A 13,795-nucleotide genomic window follows, 5' to 3' on the forward strand; every position below is an offset into this window, starting at 1 on the left:
GCCAATTTGGACCCTAAACAGGCCCAATTCAGCCCGTTGAGAGCCCAGATCTCCCCACTGCAAAGTGCAGGAGCATTCCCATGATGGCATGCTGATATCATGCCACCCCAGGAGCACGCCAGGGAGGCCTGTTACCCACCTTTCCCCCCAGCCATCCAGGTGAGTGGTGGCAGGATGGTGGAGGTGGGAGCAGAGGATCCCCCACACCCACGGGGGGACCTGGAAGCCCTAGTGTGAATCTTCTAAATCTTTAACAAGAACCTGCGATTTCTCATCCATTACAGATGTTAACCTTGTAGCAAAACTAGAGAAACCATGTTATGACTAATTTCATAGAATCACAGAGTTGGAAGGGGCCATACAGACCATCTAGTCCAACCCCCTGCCTAGTGCAGGATCAGCCTAAAGCATCTCTGACAAGTATTCATCCAGCCTCTTCTTGAAAACTGCCAGTGAGGGGAGCTCACCACTTCCCTATTACTATTGTGAAATGTTCCTGTACGCTTCTTCCTTATATTTGAATTTTACCAAATTCCATGTCTCACCTTTGGCAAGCTGAGTTGCACCCTCTTTAACCCGGCTGTTTAGAACTTCTGTTTTCATAACCTTGTGTATTTGTCTGCCTAATTAGGGTCCACTGCATATAAGTGATAAAACGGGCTGTACTCCACTAAATTTTATGTTTTAGTATAATAAAAACTTGCTCATCTTTAAAACCAACATGAGACCCCTGTTCTTTTTGCTATATGCTTGGAATCTTAACCAAAGTTTAAGGGGGTTAAGGCTAGCCATACCTAATGTTTCCCTTGAGCCAATGTCGCCCTGCTGTGAAAACTTCAGTACGTGTGAACATGAAAGGCTGCCCCAGTAACTGTCCATAATTTTTAACTACAAGGCCTGGAAACAGTAACTCGGGTATAATCAGCATCTCTTCCCATCCTTCCCCATTCATTGATAACCTATACAGATGACTTGAAGCAGATTGTGGAGTACTGTATTTTATCAATTTCTAAGAATAGCAGTTGCAGTTCATGTCTGCAGTCGCCCAGGTGATTGACAGTGTGATGGAGGCAGCTTGGAATTTAAAATATTTATTCAGCTGTGGAGTGCGTGCTTTTGCACATTAACAAACACTGCTCAGTCAGCAGTATGGGGCATCCAAAGCTGATTTTATATGTGAAATTTTGGAAACTGTGTGTTTGAAGATTAAGTTGGATTAAGGGGCATTGGTGGAGGATAAGCAGTTTGTTGCTGTGATTGTCTAAGATGGCTAGTTTTCTGTCATGTTTAAAGTTCAGCATCAAATGCCACATTTCATATAATCCTGCTTTGTTCATCGATACCACAGGGCAATCTCAACTCCCCTCTGTCTGGAGATCAGGGGGCGGGGCCACCAGCCGTGTGACTATTTTCAAGAGGTTCCGGAACTCCGTTCCCCCACGTTCCCCCTGAAAAAAAGCCCTGGTTTTAACTTTTAACAAGATACAATTCCTCAGACCTGCACAATTTGTAACCCACCAAACCAAAGTCAGCACACCAAATCTGCATGGCCTTCTTGTGCCGAGTTGGGATTCTTAGGTCACAAAAGAGACAGGCTTGTTCTAAACTATCGCTTTAATTGTAGTGGTATTTCTTGTTTTTATTTTATTTTGATATTTTGGTTGATTTTGGTTGAGAGCCAGTTTGGTGTAGTAGTTAAGAGCAGCAGGACTCTAATCTGGAGAGCCAGGTTTGATTCCCCACTCCTCCGCTTGAAGCCGGCTGGGTGACCTTGGGTCAGTCATGGCTCTCTCAGATCTCTCTTAGCCCCACCCACCTCACAGGGTGATTATAAATCGAAATGTTGTTATCTTTCGATCTGGAAATCTGGGGGTGAAGCCTAGAAAGGGAGGAGTTCGTTGGTCCCCTAGATTCACTTTGGTTCTTCTTGCCTCAGTTTGGTTTGGTGGAATTCTCTGTTTTGACATGAAGGAGCCTGGAAGGGAGGAGGGGAGAGAGCTCAACAAGGATGGGGTGCAGTAGAGTCCACCCCTCCAAAGCAAGCATTTTAACTGAACTCTGTAGTCTGGAGACCAGTTATTATTCTGGGAGAACTCCAGCCCCCACCTGAGGATTGGCAACCCCTAGCGAGGACTAAGTATTCTAGTAAACTTGTTTTGAAGGCATTTCTCTGCTTCTTGTCTACTTTCTGTACATGAGGGCAGTTAAATTTGGGGCCCTTTTAGCTTCTTGCTGTCTGTTTTCTGTTCTGTTGTCATCACTGTTTGGATTTTTGTGTTCATCCTGTACTTGGTATACTGTGTAAGGTTTTAATAATGTGTGCCACAAGCACTCGGATGAACCCGATTATATTTCCACCTTCCAACAGAATTCCAGAGGCAAGATAGCGTGAAGACCCAGCCGAAAGACATCCAGCTGTACGACACGCCTTACGAACCTGAAGGCAACGGTGTGGAGTCGGATTCTGAAAGTGTGGTGAGTCAGCGCCTGAGAGAGAGCAAGTTACCACAAGACGATGACCGGCCTGCGGATGAATACGACCAGCCGTGGGAGTGGAACAAGGTCACCATTCCAGCCTTGGCAGGTAAGGGCCTCCAGAGCACATTTTTGCAACTCTGTCTTTGAGGAGAGAGAGAGAGACACGGAAGGGTTTTGGAACGTGACCAAGGGATGTCATGGTTCCCATCGTAACGATCTGTGACTTCTTGCTTTTACGGCTGTTCGGCTGTTCTACCTGAATGGAATCTTCTGTGTTTAGAAACCGCCTCAAGGGGGATTGTCAGGGCTGGGTCATGGATCTGTATTGCAGTGTGTGAGTTCTCCAACTTGCTGCTCCCAAAGTCTGTTGCTAGAAAGGAGGTGGGGTGGGATATCTTGATGTGACTTCTGAATTGCAGTAGGTGGAAATTCTTGCTTTGTATGGATGAGAACAGGACTTAGGCTTGCTAGGTCTCCCACTGTGGTGGAAGACCTCCTGCTGGCAAGCGTCTTTGAGACGAGGGGGAGAAACATAAAAAAGAACCACCGACGCTGATACGTCACTGACGTCACTACATCACTTCCAGGACCCACCCTTAGGCCCCTCCCTCCAGCCGTCCTGCTGGTTGCCTGGCTCCTAATATTCATATTGTGTGGCTAATCTGGAAGTGTCACGTGTCAGACAGGACTAAAGTTCACATCCCAGTTCCTTTCTGGGCCTGAAGAGAGCTCTGCAACTTGAGAATTTAGTCCCAGAAAGCTCACTTGGTTATTTGTTGATTTCAGTATTTATACCCTGCTTGTATTCCCAGTGGGGACTGAAAGCAGTTTACCAACATCAGTCTCCCCTCTTCCGTTTTATCATCAAAACAACCCTGGGTGGTAAGTTAGGCTGGGACTAGACTCACTCAAGGTCACCGAGCAAGCTTCCACGGCAGAGGGGGGATTCAGACCTGAGTCTCCCTTCCCAGATCCTCATCTTGCACTTTAACCACCGCACCACACCGGCTCTCACTGCACCAGGTCTCAAGCTAATGACTTGAGACTTCTAGTAGAAAGATAAAAATGGCCTGGAATAGCCAGCACCTTCACATCTGTGTTGTGTCAGAATTGTCTGACTGATAGCTGTTAGAAGCAGAAATACTGGATTTGATTTCAATCGGTTTAGACTGGAGTAACTCTGCTTAGGATTGCACTGTAAATCAGTGAGATTTTATCTAGGAGATCTGTATGTTCTTATCCCACAAGGACAGCGTCTTCCTGGTGCGATTTCGCGTGAGAACCGAGAAATCGCGCCAGGAAGATGCGGCCCTTGCGGGAGCTTTGCACAATGTACCGGAGCCAGTAAGACGTGTGAAAACGGCCAGGGTTTACAAACTTGGCGGGGTTGGGAGTCCCTGTACTTAGATATAACAAAGAAAGAGTATCTAGGAACTGAGTCTCATATGGAGCGGCAATAAAGGGTATGTTTGTGTGTGAGTGAGCGTCACACCCCTGATTTGACTAGTACTACTCATTCTTCTTGGATCATGGGTTATGTAGTCCTGAGTATATATGAAACTGGTCCGTCATACCCCAACCACCAGCAACCGGATGGGTCATCGCAGACAATTGAATTTCTACCCCAGACAGTTGCCCAGCAACTGAAGCTGCCATAGGAGAAGGTCATTGTGTTGTGACTTGGCTCTTTCCTAGTCTATCACAGTTATTACTTGCAGTAAGCATATGAATACCCCAGAGACTGGAAGAATATAGAAAAGGGGCAAATAATGCCCCGTTGTTGCCACTGCAGATGGGTTTTGAGGAGACAGAGACCAAAATAGATAATATGGCTACTTCTGTTAGTCAAAGAACAGTCCAGTGACACAGCAATGTATCATGCTCCATGCTAAACAGATCTTTTTCTGGAGTCATGATATTCTGTATTTTTAGAATCTAGCCGTGTTCTGTGTTCATTTTTCCTATATGTAACTTTTTTTTCTTTTTTAAAAAAGTAAAGGACAAAATTTCTCAGTACATTGCTATCCATTATCACGTGGTGCAGCCTTTGAGTTGAGACATTTTCAAAAATAAACTGCTTTTATATGAACAGTATCCGAGGCAGCATTCAAAATCTTAAAGAAATTCGCAGTAAAAAAAGTTCAGTGGTGTAACATTTGGCCAGCATTCGTATGACAGCCAGGGCTTTTTTTTCAGCTGGAATGTGGTGGAACGGAGTTCTAGCACCTCTTGAAAATGGTCACATGGCCGGTGGCCCCACCCCTGATCTCCAGACAGAGGGGAGTTTCGATTGCCCTCCGCACCGCTGAGCAGCGTGGAGGGCCATCTCAACTCCCCTCTGTCTGGAGATCAGGGGGCGGGCCAACCGGCCATGTGACCATTTTCACCAAGGGTGATTTAAACTTTTAAAAACTCCCCCCTTGTTCCAGCTGACACAAAGTGACATCATTGTGCAGTCCTGAGTTCCACCACTGAGTTCCACCACCTCTTTTCCTAGAAAAAAAGCCCTGATGACAGCAGTGGTTGAATCTGTGGGCTGAAGCAATTAATCAGAAGAACATGGAAGAAAAGCTTTGGGTAAATAGAGGCATTGGTAGTGAGCCTTCCCTCCTAGAGGAGGGTGTTTGACAGGCTCAGGGCCACTGCATAAGTGTCCTTGCTCCAGGTACCCTTAAATGGAACAAACTCTGAGAAGAATCTCAAACCTGACCTTGGAAGATGGGATTTGGGTGGGAATTGTAGCTTTAAAAAAAAATTGCAAGGCGAGAGGCCGTTCACTAGAAATCTATATGGCTTCTGTCATTTTTGTTGAGGCTTATCAATAGCTGTTGAAATAGCAATCTGACCACTATTCTGAGGGCATATCTGCCCTGCGGTCTTATATTGACTTTGTACCAATTTTAACCATCTCTGTTTCAGAATCCCTAGCACTCCACCCCCATGCAGAATTACAGTTCCCGTAGTTTCCTGGTGAGACGGAATTGCTATTCAGTCGGGAGCGTAGATAGGCTGTACACGTCCCATAGCGTGGGCTGCTAACTTTTTAATAAGAAACTTGTTCTTTTTTTTTTTTTCATTTGCAGACTATTGCAAGCAGTTACTCATTTAAATGCTTGTGAAAAGTTAGGCATATGGTTGTTTTGATGAGTAGCAGTGGAGAGTAGATCCCAATTTTCTCTTGACTGAGACTTCTTTTTTAAAAATGCGGCAGCGTGGAAAGATATGGGGAATCCTTTCTTGAAAGCATGTCAGCCATACTATGTCTTGCTGTCCAGATACCTCAGCATCTGTTCCAAGAGACTCGCAATCACATTTCTCATGGCAAAGGCCTGGTCAGTTCAAACCTTATTATCTGATGGGTCTCTTGAATGCACTTATGATGCTTCATGGCCGAAGAAGGCAAGGCAAGGAATGTAGATATAAGGGAGGGTTGGCAGTGTATTTGGCCTGAAGGGGATGACGACGACGATGATACCACTCTCTTAGACAGATTAGCACCCCGCTTAGTGCAGCGTTACCAGAACTGCTATTTTATAATAATAATATAATAACATTCGATTTATATACCGCCCTTCAGGACAACTTAATGTCCACTCAGAGCGGTTTACAAAGTGTTATCATTACCCCACAACAATCACCCTGTGAGGTGGGTGGGGCTAAGAGAGCTCAAGAGAACTGTGAGTCGCCCAAGGTCACCCAGCTGGCTTCAAGTGGAGGAGTGGGGAATCAAACCCGGCTCTCCAGATTAGAGTCCCGTGCTCTTAACCACTACACCAAACTGGGGGAAATTAGCACGCAGTCTGGGTTAAATTAGTGCGGATCTTAACCAATGTATGCCAGAGTCCGTACATCTGGTTTACTCTCATAATAAAGAGGCAAGGACTAATCAGTACAAAACGTGTTTACTAGAAATGTTGCATATGCCTACAATAGCACATACAAGCAAGATACATACAAGAGCTAAGAAATAAAGGGTAGAAAAATAGAGCTGTTCGCATGAGCAGGAAGCCCACTTGAGATCGAGGAAGCGGGGCGATACGTACCTGGTCACGGCGAGAAGCAGAGACGCAGCAGCGAAGCGGGGCAATATCTAATGCCTGCACTAGATACGCAGAGTGACGGTCGGGGTTCAGGAGAGGAATGGCGCACCCGTTCGGGGTTGGGAGAGGAATGACGTGCACCTCATGGCAGGCAGAGCCTGCTTAAATACCCAAAAATGTACCCTGAGACGAGGGCCTTCCATGTGGTTCTCAGGAGGGAAACAAAAGCTTGATCGTCCTACAACTATTGCTAATGGGCCACTTTAGGGTCTGAATGTATGATTGTGACACCTCGGGAAGAGGGGACGAAGGAGGGGAGGGGAGTGCCGGGCGGGTTGATTGAATCTGTCAGGAAGCTGGAGTTGTCTTGATGGGATCAGCCCTGGAATGCAGTGGTTGTATTGACATGCGTCCATTAGGTGTTCTGGGCGGCCGGCATGTAGCTTCCATCTCAGGGCGGCTTCCAGCAATATGCATATCAGGGTGAGGCTGGGCTCCATGAACGTGACAGGAGCTTGGTCTCGAAATGGCAGCCTCAGAGCAAACTGTCCATGGTGGTTCTTTGCTGCCTGGGAACATGGCTTCTTCCTTGGCACGTCTTGCGGGCTGGCTAGCAGGCTGCCTAGTGGCGAGGGCAGACCCAGTGACTATCCTTCAAGAGACTCCCCGTGGGAACTGACCAGGGGGTGCCTGGCCAGGCTCGCGGAGGGTCCCTCCGGCTGGCACTGTGCTGCTAGCGGCATGGCTCTGGGCCCAGGTGGGGTATGTGTCCAAGGAGGCAGGAAACAGGCATTGGTGTACACAGTCCATACTGGTAGAGAGGCAGGAAGCAGGCATGGGCAATGCTGCCCCTAACAGAGTCTTTGGCAGAGCCTCAAACAGCAAGGCAGGAAACACAGTACAGAGTGGGCTCCATGACAGGGCGGGGAGGTCCCTGGCAGCAGCAGTGAACAAAGTCAGTGTTATTATTATCTCCACAGTACAGCTGGGCAGCTGGGGCTGAGAGGAGTGGCTGACCCAAGGCCACATACTGAGCTCCTGGCCATAGCAGGTTTCAAATCAGCAGAGTACTGATTCATAGCCCAACCACTTAACCACTATGCTAGAGCAGCAGAAATCTTAAGCTATTTGTTACTGCCAGATGGACTCTGTGACGTTGCAGATGGTGTTGTGGCTTTCTGTGGTTTCAACCACAATTCTGTGCTCCATGTTTAGATGACTGGATATGGCAGTTCCACATCACCATCGTAAGCACACATATTCATGCAACAACAACAACAAAAAGTCATGGAGCACCTTAAAGACTAAGTGTACATGTATCAGAGCCTATTTTTCAGGCACATCCACACTGCACTTAAAGCTCTCCAAGTGGCAGGGGGTATGCAGCCACCCATCTCCCTGCTTGTGACCACCATTTTGTGGATGGCTTTACCTCTTGTGGCAGCCATTTTGTGGTTGCACTCACTACCCTGTGTCAGAATTCCAACCCCTAAACTTTAACTGGCAGGGTCTTATGTAGAGGTCTTTCAAATTTCCTGTTATATGATGGAGACCCTGGAGATTGAACCTGGGACCTTCTGCACACAAAATAAGAGCTCTGCCACTTGAGCCACAGCCCCTCTCCAATAACAGTGGAAGGACCAGTAACATCTGAGGAGCTAACCATGTTCTCATGCCTTGAATACATATAAACATACAAAGCTGCCTGACACTGAATCAGACTGTAGGTTCATCCTAGCCCACTTCTGTCTATTCTGACAAGCATTGGCGATCCAGGACTTCAGGCAGAGGCCTGGCATTGAACCTGAAACTTTTTGCATGTAAGACACGTGCTCTGAAATAGTCCACTGTGCTCTCCCCTGGCTTGAGGCACCACGGGATGCAGACAGGCATGGGGTGTGGGTGTTACTGCCCAAGGGTATTGGTGTTCTCTGGATAAATAGAGACTTGGAACCTGTGGGAGATGTTACACCATTTCCTTTCACTGAAAATGAATGCTGCTATTACTCATAACCATGTAACCGGATGCTAGAATGATCCCTTATCGCTAATTGCATTCCTGGGAGAAGGGCAATGAAGCTGTTGCAAAGACGTTCTTCAGCAAAGCCATTCTTGAGGGTGGGGATTGTGTTTTGATACTGTACTTAAACTAGGTTGCTTATCAGTAGGGAAGGATGTGTGTGCTACAAATTGCTCTGCCTACCATAATGTAATTTTTTGTTCTCTACGAAACTGCAATTGTGAAGATAAAGAGGCGTATATATCAATTTTATACTGCTTTCCCTTCTCTCTGTGTTAATCTGTCCTACTGGTTTTCTGGAAACCCTAATGAGCAGTTTTATTGCATTCTGTATATACTGAATAATAAACAGGTAGCGAAGGCTCAGGGCCATAGCTGTGGAGAAGGGGCTCCAGTTCTTGACCCCCTTGAGGATTTCTCAAGACTCACCTTGAATGTTGAACTTTGATTTAAAAGCAAAATAGAAGGGAATGAGTACAGGCAGCATCCAAGCCAGTTACTCCTTAAAAAACTAAATCTGTTCCTGCCTTCCAATGTTTCAACCAATAACTGAAGGAGAGCTGGATTAACTAACAAACGTCCAAACAGTTGGAAGATTTTAACATTAATCAGATTAAACAACTTGTAAGCACATTCCGTCATAACTATTTCAAAAAACTTTTAAGAAACATTTACAAGCTCATTTAGCTTGTATCAAAACTAGTTAAAATATCAGAGACATTTATACACAAAACTGCCAAATGTTAAGCCTGCTGGTCATTTTACAGTGCAGTCTTAGAGCAGAACCACAAGTGACAAAAGGCACAGATTGGACTCTTGTCAGCTTCCCTCAAGTTTGGATGGGAAATGTAGGCGTCCTGTTCTTGCAGCTTGGCTCTCCGACTGCTGTCCAATGGACTTTTCAACTGTCACTTGTCCAACATTCTGCCAAGCTGCCTACATTTCCCATCAAAACTTGAGGGAAGCTGACAAGTGTCCAATCTGTGCCTTTTGTCACTTGTGGTTCTGCTCTTAGGCAGTCATATAACCTTCTAAACCCATTGACTTCAGTGGACTGCTTCATTCCTTCATCCGTGGCCATATCTTTTAAGTACGTGATTTCTCTTCCAATTTCTCTTTGATTGCATCCACACATTGTTCGATGTTGCTTGATTTTAATCATTCCTTTCCAGGATTTAGTGGCATTTGGATCCTAACTTCACAGTACTGCAACACCCTGTCATTTTGCTCTGCCTCATCTCCTCCTCTGATAACGCTTCTACATTACAGTCTTTGCTATTTCCTAAGATGCAAAGCAAGTTCAGGGGAGCACGTACGTTCTCTCTCCCCTCCTGATTTTTTTTTCAACAGAGTGTATCCAACCAGCTTTTCCACTAGTGAAAAGGAGAAGGGAAGTACCCTTCAAATTGGGTCCAGGGCCTGCAGTAAACCAAGATGCCAACTCTGTCCCCATATTCACTCCAACAGCACAATCACTGGACCTAACAGCACCAGCGATACCGTCTCAGGATCATTCGCTTGTTCATCTTCCAACTTTATATATATCATCAAGTGTCAGCAAAGCCCTTCGATTCTCTATATCGGACAGTCCCTTTGCAAAAGAATAAATGGACATTAATCTGATATCAAAAATTAGAACATTCAAAAATCAGTGGGAGAATATTTTAATTGCCAGGACATTCTATCGCTGACCAAGAGTAGCAGTTCTCAAGCAGAGAAACTTCAAAGGAAAATTATCACATGAGAGTGCCGGATGTGAGTTTATTTGCAAATTTGGAACAATGAATCCTCCAGAGTTGAATCAGAACATAAGATTTTTTTTGCATGACAGATGCTAATTTTCTGCACTTTGTATCCATGCTCTATCAAGCTAATTACAACCAGGGCTTTTTTTCTGCCAGAACACTCAGGCGTGGCGTTCTGGCACCTCTCTGTGCTGGTGGCCTCGCCCCCTGATCTCCAGACGGAGATCAGTTCCACTGTAGCAAAGGTAAGCCTGCTCCTGAGGGGGGGGGGCACACGTGGTGGGAGACTGGGGGAACAACCTGGAACAGGCAGCTGCTGAGCGGGGGAGCACTCTCCTGCTCAGCAGTGGCCGATCCAGGGTCAATTTGGCTCAATTCGGGCCCTAAACAGCCAGGATCGGGCTTGAAACAGCCAGGATTGGGCCTCTGCCAGGCAGGGGAGTGCTCTTCCGTGCAGCAGCAGCCCATTCCAGGCCATTTGGGGCCCGATCCTGGCCATTTGGGGCCCGTTTGGGCCCAGTTTGGGCCCACAATGGCCAGAATCGGGCCCGAAACATCCAGGATTGGGCTGCTGCCAGGCAGGGGAGCGCTCTCCCATGCAGCAGCAGCCAATTCCAGGCCAATTTCAGCCCTAAACAGCCAGGATCAGGCCCGAAAGAGCCAAGATCGGGCCATTGCCAGGCGGAGGAGTGCTTTCCCGTGCTGCAGTGGCCGTTCCAGGCCCAGTTTGGGCCACTGCCAAGTGCTCACTCACGCTACAGCAGCCCATTCTGGGCCAATTCAGGCCCATTCCAGGCTGAATTTGGCCAGATTCAGGGCAATTTGGGCTCCCATGGAGCACGGGAGCACTCCCAGGGGGTCATAGCCTGCTTGATGACATCACTTCCCGGAAATGGAGTCACTGTGCAGTCCTGGGAGCGTGTGCGTGCTGTGTGCACGCATATAATGACATGCACCACCTCCTCCCGGGAGTTGCCCTGGGTGAGAGTTCCCCCACGTCTTTCCCCAGAAAAAAAATCCCTGATTACAACGTATATCTCTTCTGTATCTGCCCAGTTTTGATCAGGCATCTGATGAAGAGAACTTGATTCTCGAAAGCTTATGCTATAATAAAATTGGTTAGTCTTAAAGGTGCTACTGGACTCTTTTTGAACGTATATTATAGTTAGCTTCCTGTCCTGTGGCACTTCAGAAACCAACCAGATTCCCAAGAAAATGAGCTTTTGAGAGTCAGAGTTCCTTTCATCAGAACTGACAAAGGGAGTTCTGACTTTTGAAAGTTCACACCCTGGAAATCTCGTTGGTCTTTAAGGTGCTATTGAACTTGAACCTTGCTCTTCCACTACAGACCAAAATGGCTACTAATCTGAAGCTAGCTTCCTGATACTCTTAATTTACACTTCCCACCCTCTGCCTGGATTATAATGACTCCTTCCTCTTTCCCCTCCTCATATCTGATGAACCGAACTTTGACTTTCAAAAGCTCATAGTCTGGAAATCTAGTTGGTCTTTGAGGTGCTACTGGATCCAAAGCGGATATGTTTTAATTCAGTTGAAATTATTAGTTTTAATTGTCTTTCTAATGTGGGTAATGTCCAAGCTGTGGTGACTGTGTACAATTGGTTTTTGCCCCCTCCCCTGCTTGGAGGCAGTATATAAAAAGGTAAAACAGTGGCTTGATTATTCGTCTGACTCTGAAAAGGCAATCTGAATGTTTAATGCATGTTGTTTTTACAATAGCAAAACACCTTCAGCAGGAGAATATATTCATGCACTCTGAAACATGCTCCTGGAACTATGAATGCAAAATATGTGCACTCCTTTTGGCCTGTGTGTTTGTTTGTGAAGAGGCTGTTGAAAGCTAGTAGAGGTGGTTTTATAACCCATGATACTTATCAGCGTAATAAATCATTGGTGGCAAAGGGCATGGGGGAGGGGGACGAGGTGTACGCTGCTCTCCCGGACCGTAGCGGTTGCCCTGTGTGCCTGGTTTCAAGTCAAGCGTGCATTCCTGCTTTCCTTTTTAAGCCCTGCATTCACCGCCTTCTCCCCAGCTCAGTATACTAACATCAGTAATCACACAAAGCACTGTGGTCTGTCTGTGTTGGACCAGAATACTCCAGGGTAAAGAAATGACTTTGGTGCAACTCAGTGGGTTGCCCTCAGAGAAAATGGTCACATGGCTGGTGGCCCCGCCCCCTGATCTCCAGACAGAGGGGAGTGTAGATTGCCCTCCGCGCCGCTCAGCAGCGTGGAGGGCAATCTAAACTCCCCTCTGTCTGGAGATCGGGGCGGGGCCACCAGCCATGTGACCGTTTTCAAGAGGTGCCAGAACTCCGTTCCCCCGCGTTCCTGCTGAAAAAAAGCCCTGGTACAAACACTAACTTAAGGTAGTGTCGTTGAGGAAGTGTCGCTCGATTGTAGAGCCCATGTTTTACATGCAGAAAGTCCCAGGTTCAACCTCGTGGCATTTCCAGTTAAATGGATCTTGGATAGCATATCCTGGGGGGAAAATCTGCCCTGACACCTGAGAGAGCCTCCTCCCGTCAGGGTAGAGATAATACTGGCCTAGATGGACCCATGCCACAGCATGACATCAGGAAGGAAATCTCATAAATGCCTTTTATTCATGGGAGAGAGGAAGAGGGAGGCTGTATAACTTGAGTAAATACACTGATGAAATCATCAGTTGTGCAACTGAGCAGAGGCCTTTCATTTGGCACTGAAGAAGGGAGCTTTAGCATCATAGAATCATAGGGTTGGAAAGGACTTCCAGGGTCATCTAGTCCAACCCCCTGCACAATGCAGGAAATTCACAATTACCTTCCCTCCACACACCCAGTGACCACGCTCCGTGCCCAGAAGATGATAAAACACCACCAGGATCCCTAGCCAAACTGGCCTGGGGGGAAATTGCTATCTGACCTCAAGGTGACGATCAACCTTACCCTGGGTATGTAAGAAGGGGCCGTGAGAATTAAAAACTCATGTAACCCTTCCTGCCCTCCCTCTCATGATCTGCCCAGGTTCACAGAATCAGCATTGCTGTTAGATGGCCATCTAGCCTCTGCTTTAAAACCTCCAAAGAAAGAGAGCCCATCACCTCCCAACAGGGCCAGCGCCAGAGTTTCTGGTGTCTGAGGCCGGCGGGAGGCAGCTTCAGGACAGCTCCTGCCCCCTCACGCACGCGCAAAGCACGCACGCACACACACCCAGACTGTGGGGCAGAGGGCAGCTGGGCAGGAGGGCTGAGAGGGTGCCAGGCCAGCCAGGCACGGTGGGTAGTTCGGGAGGCACACGTGCATCCTCCCAGCCCTCCCACTCCGTTGCTCCGCACGCTGCCCTGGACGCCTGCCGTGCCTGCTGCTCACATGCAGCAGCAGCAGCAGCATGGGAGAGCTGGGAGGCTGCAGTAGCTACGGGGCCAGGCGTGGCAAGAGGCCGGGGTGGCGCGCAGGCAGCTTTCCATCCCAATCAGCCGCCCACTCGCTGCCGCTGCCAGCTCTGTGGCG

The 13,795-nt window shown here is 47.5% G+C and overlaps 1 protein-coding gene across 2 annotated transcripts in view; it reads left to right on the plus strand.

The window, feature by feature from the left end:
* Positions 1 to 13,795, plus strand: part of SHB (SH2 domain containing adaptor protein B) — a 213,081-nt gene that overhangs the window by 113,795 nt on the left and 85,491 nt on the right. For both annotated transcript variants that reach the window (XM_054986452.1, XM_054986451.1), the window contains exon 3: positions 2,369 to 2,584. In XM_054986452.1, the coding sequence (XP_054842427.1) occupies positions 2,369 to 2,584 (216 nt within the window). The remainder of the gene's footprint in view (positions 1 to 2,368; positions 2,585 to 13,795) is intronic.

This window comes from Eublepharis macularius, chromosome 8 (assembly GCF_028583425.1).
Source record: "Eublepharis macularius isolate TG4126 chromosome 8, MPM_Emac_v1.0, whole genome shotgun sequence".
Taxonomy (NCBI): Eukaryota; Metazoa; Chordata; class Lepidosauria; order Squamata; family Eublepharidae; genus Eublepharis; species Eublepharis macularius.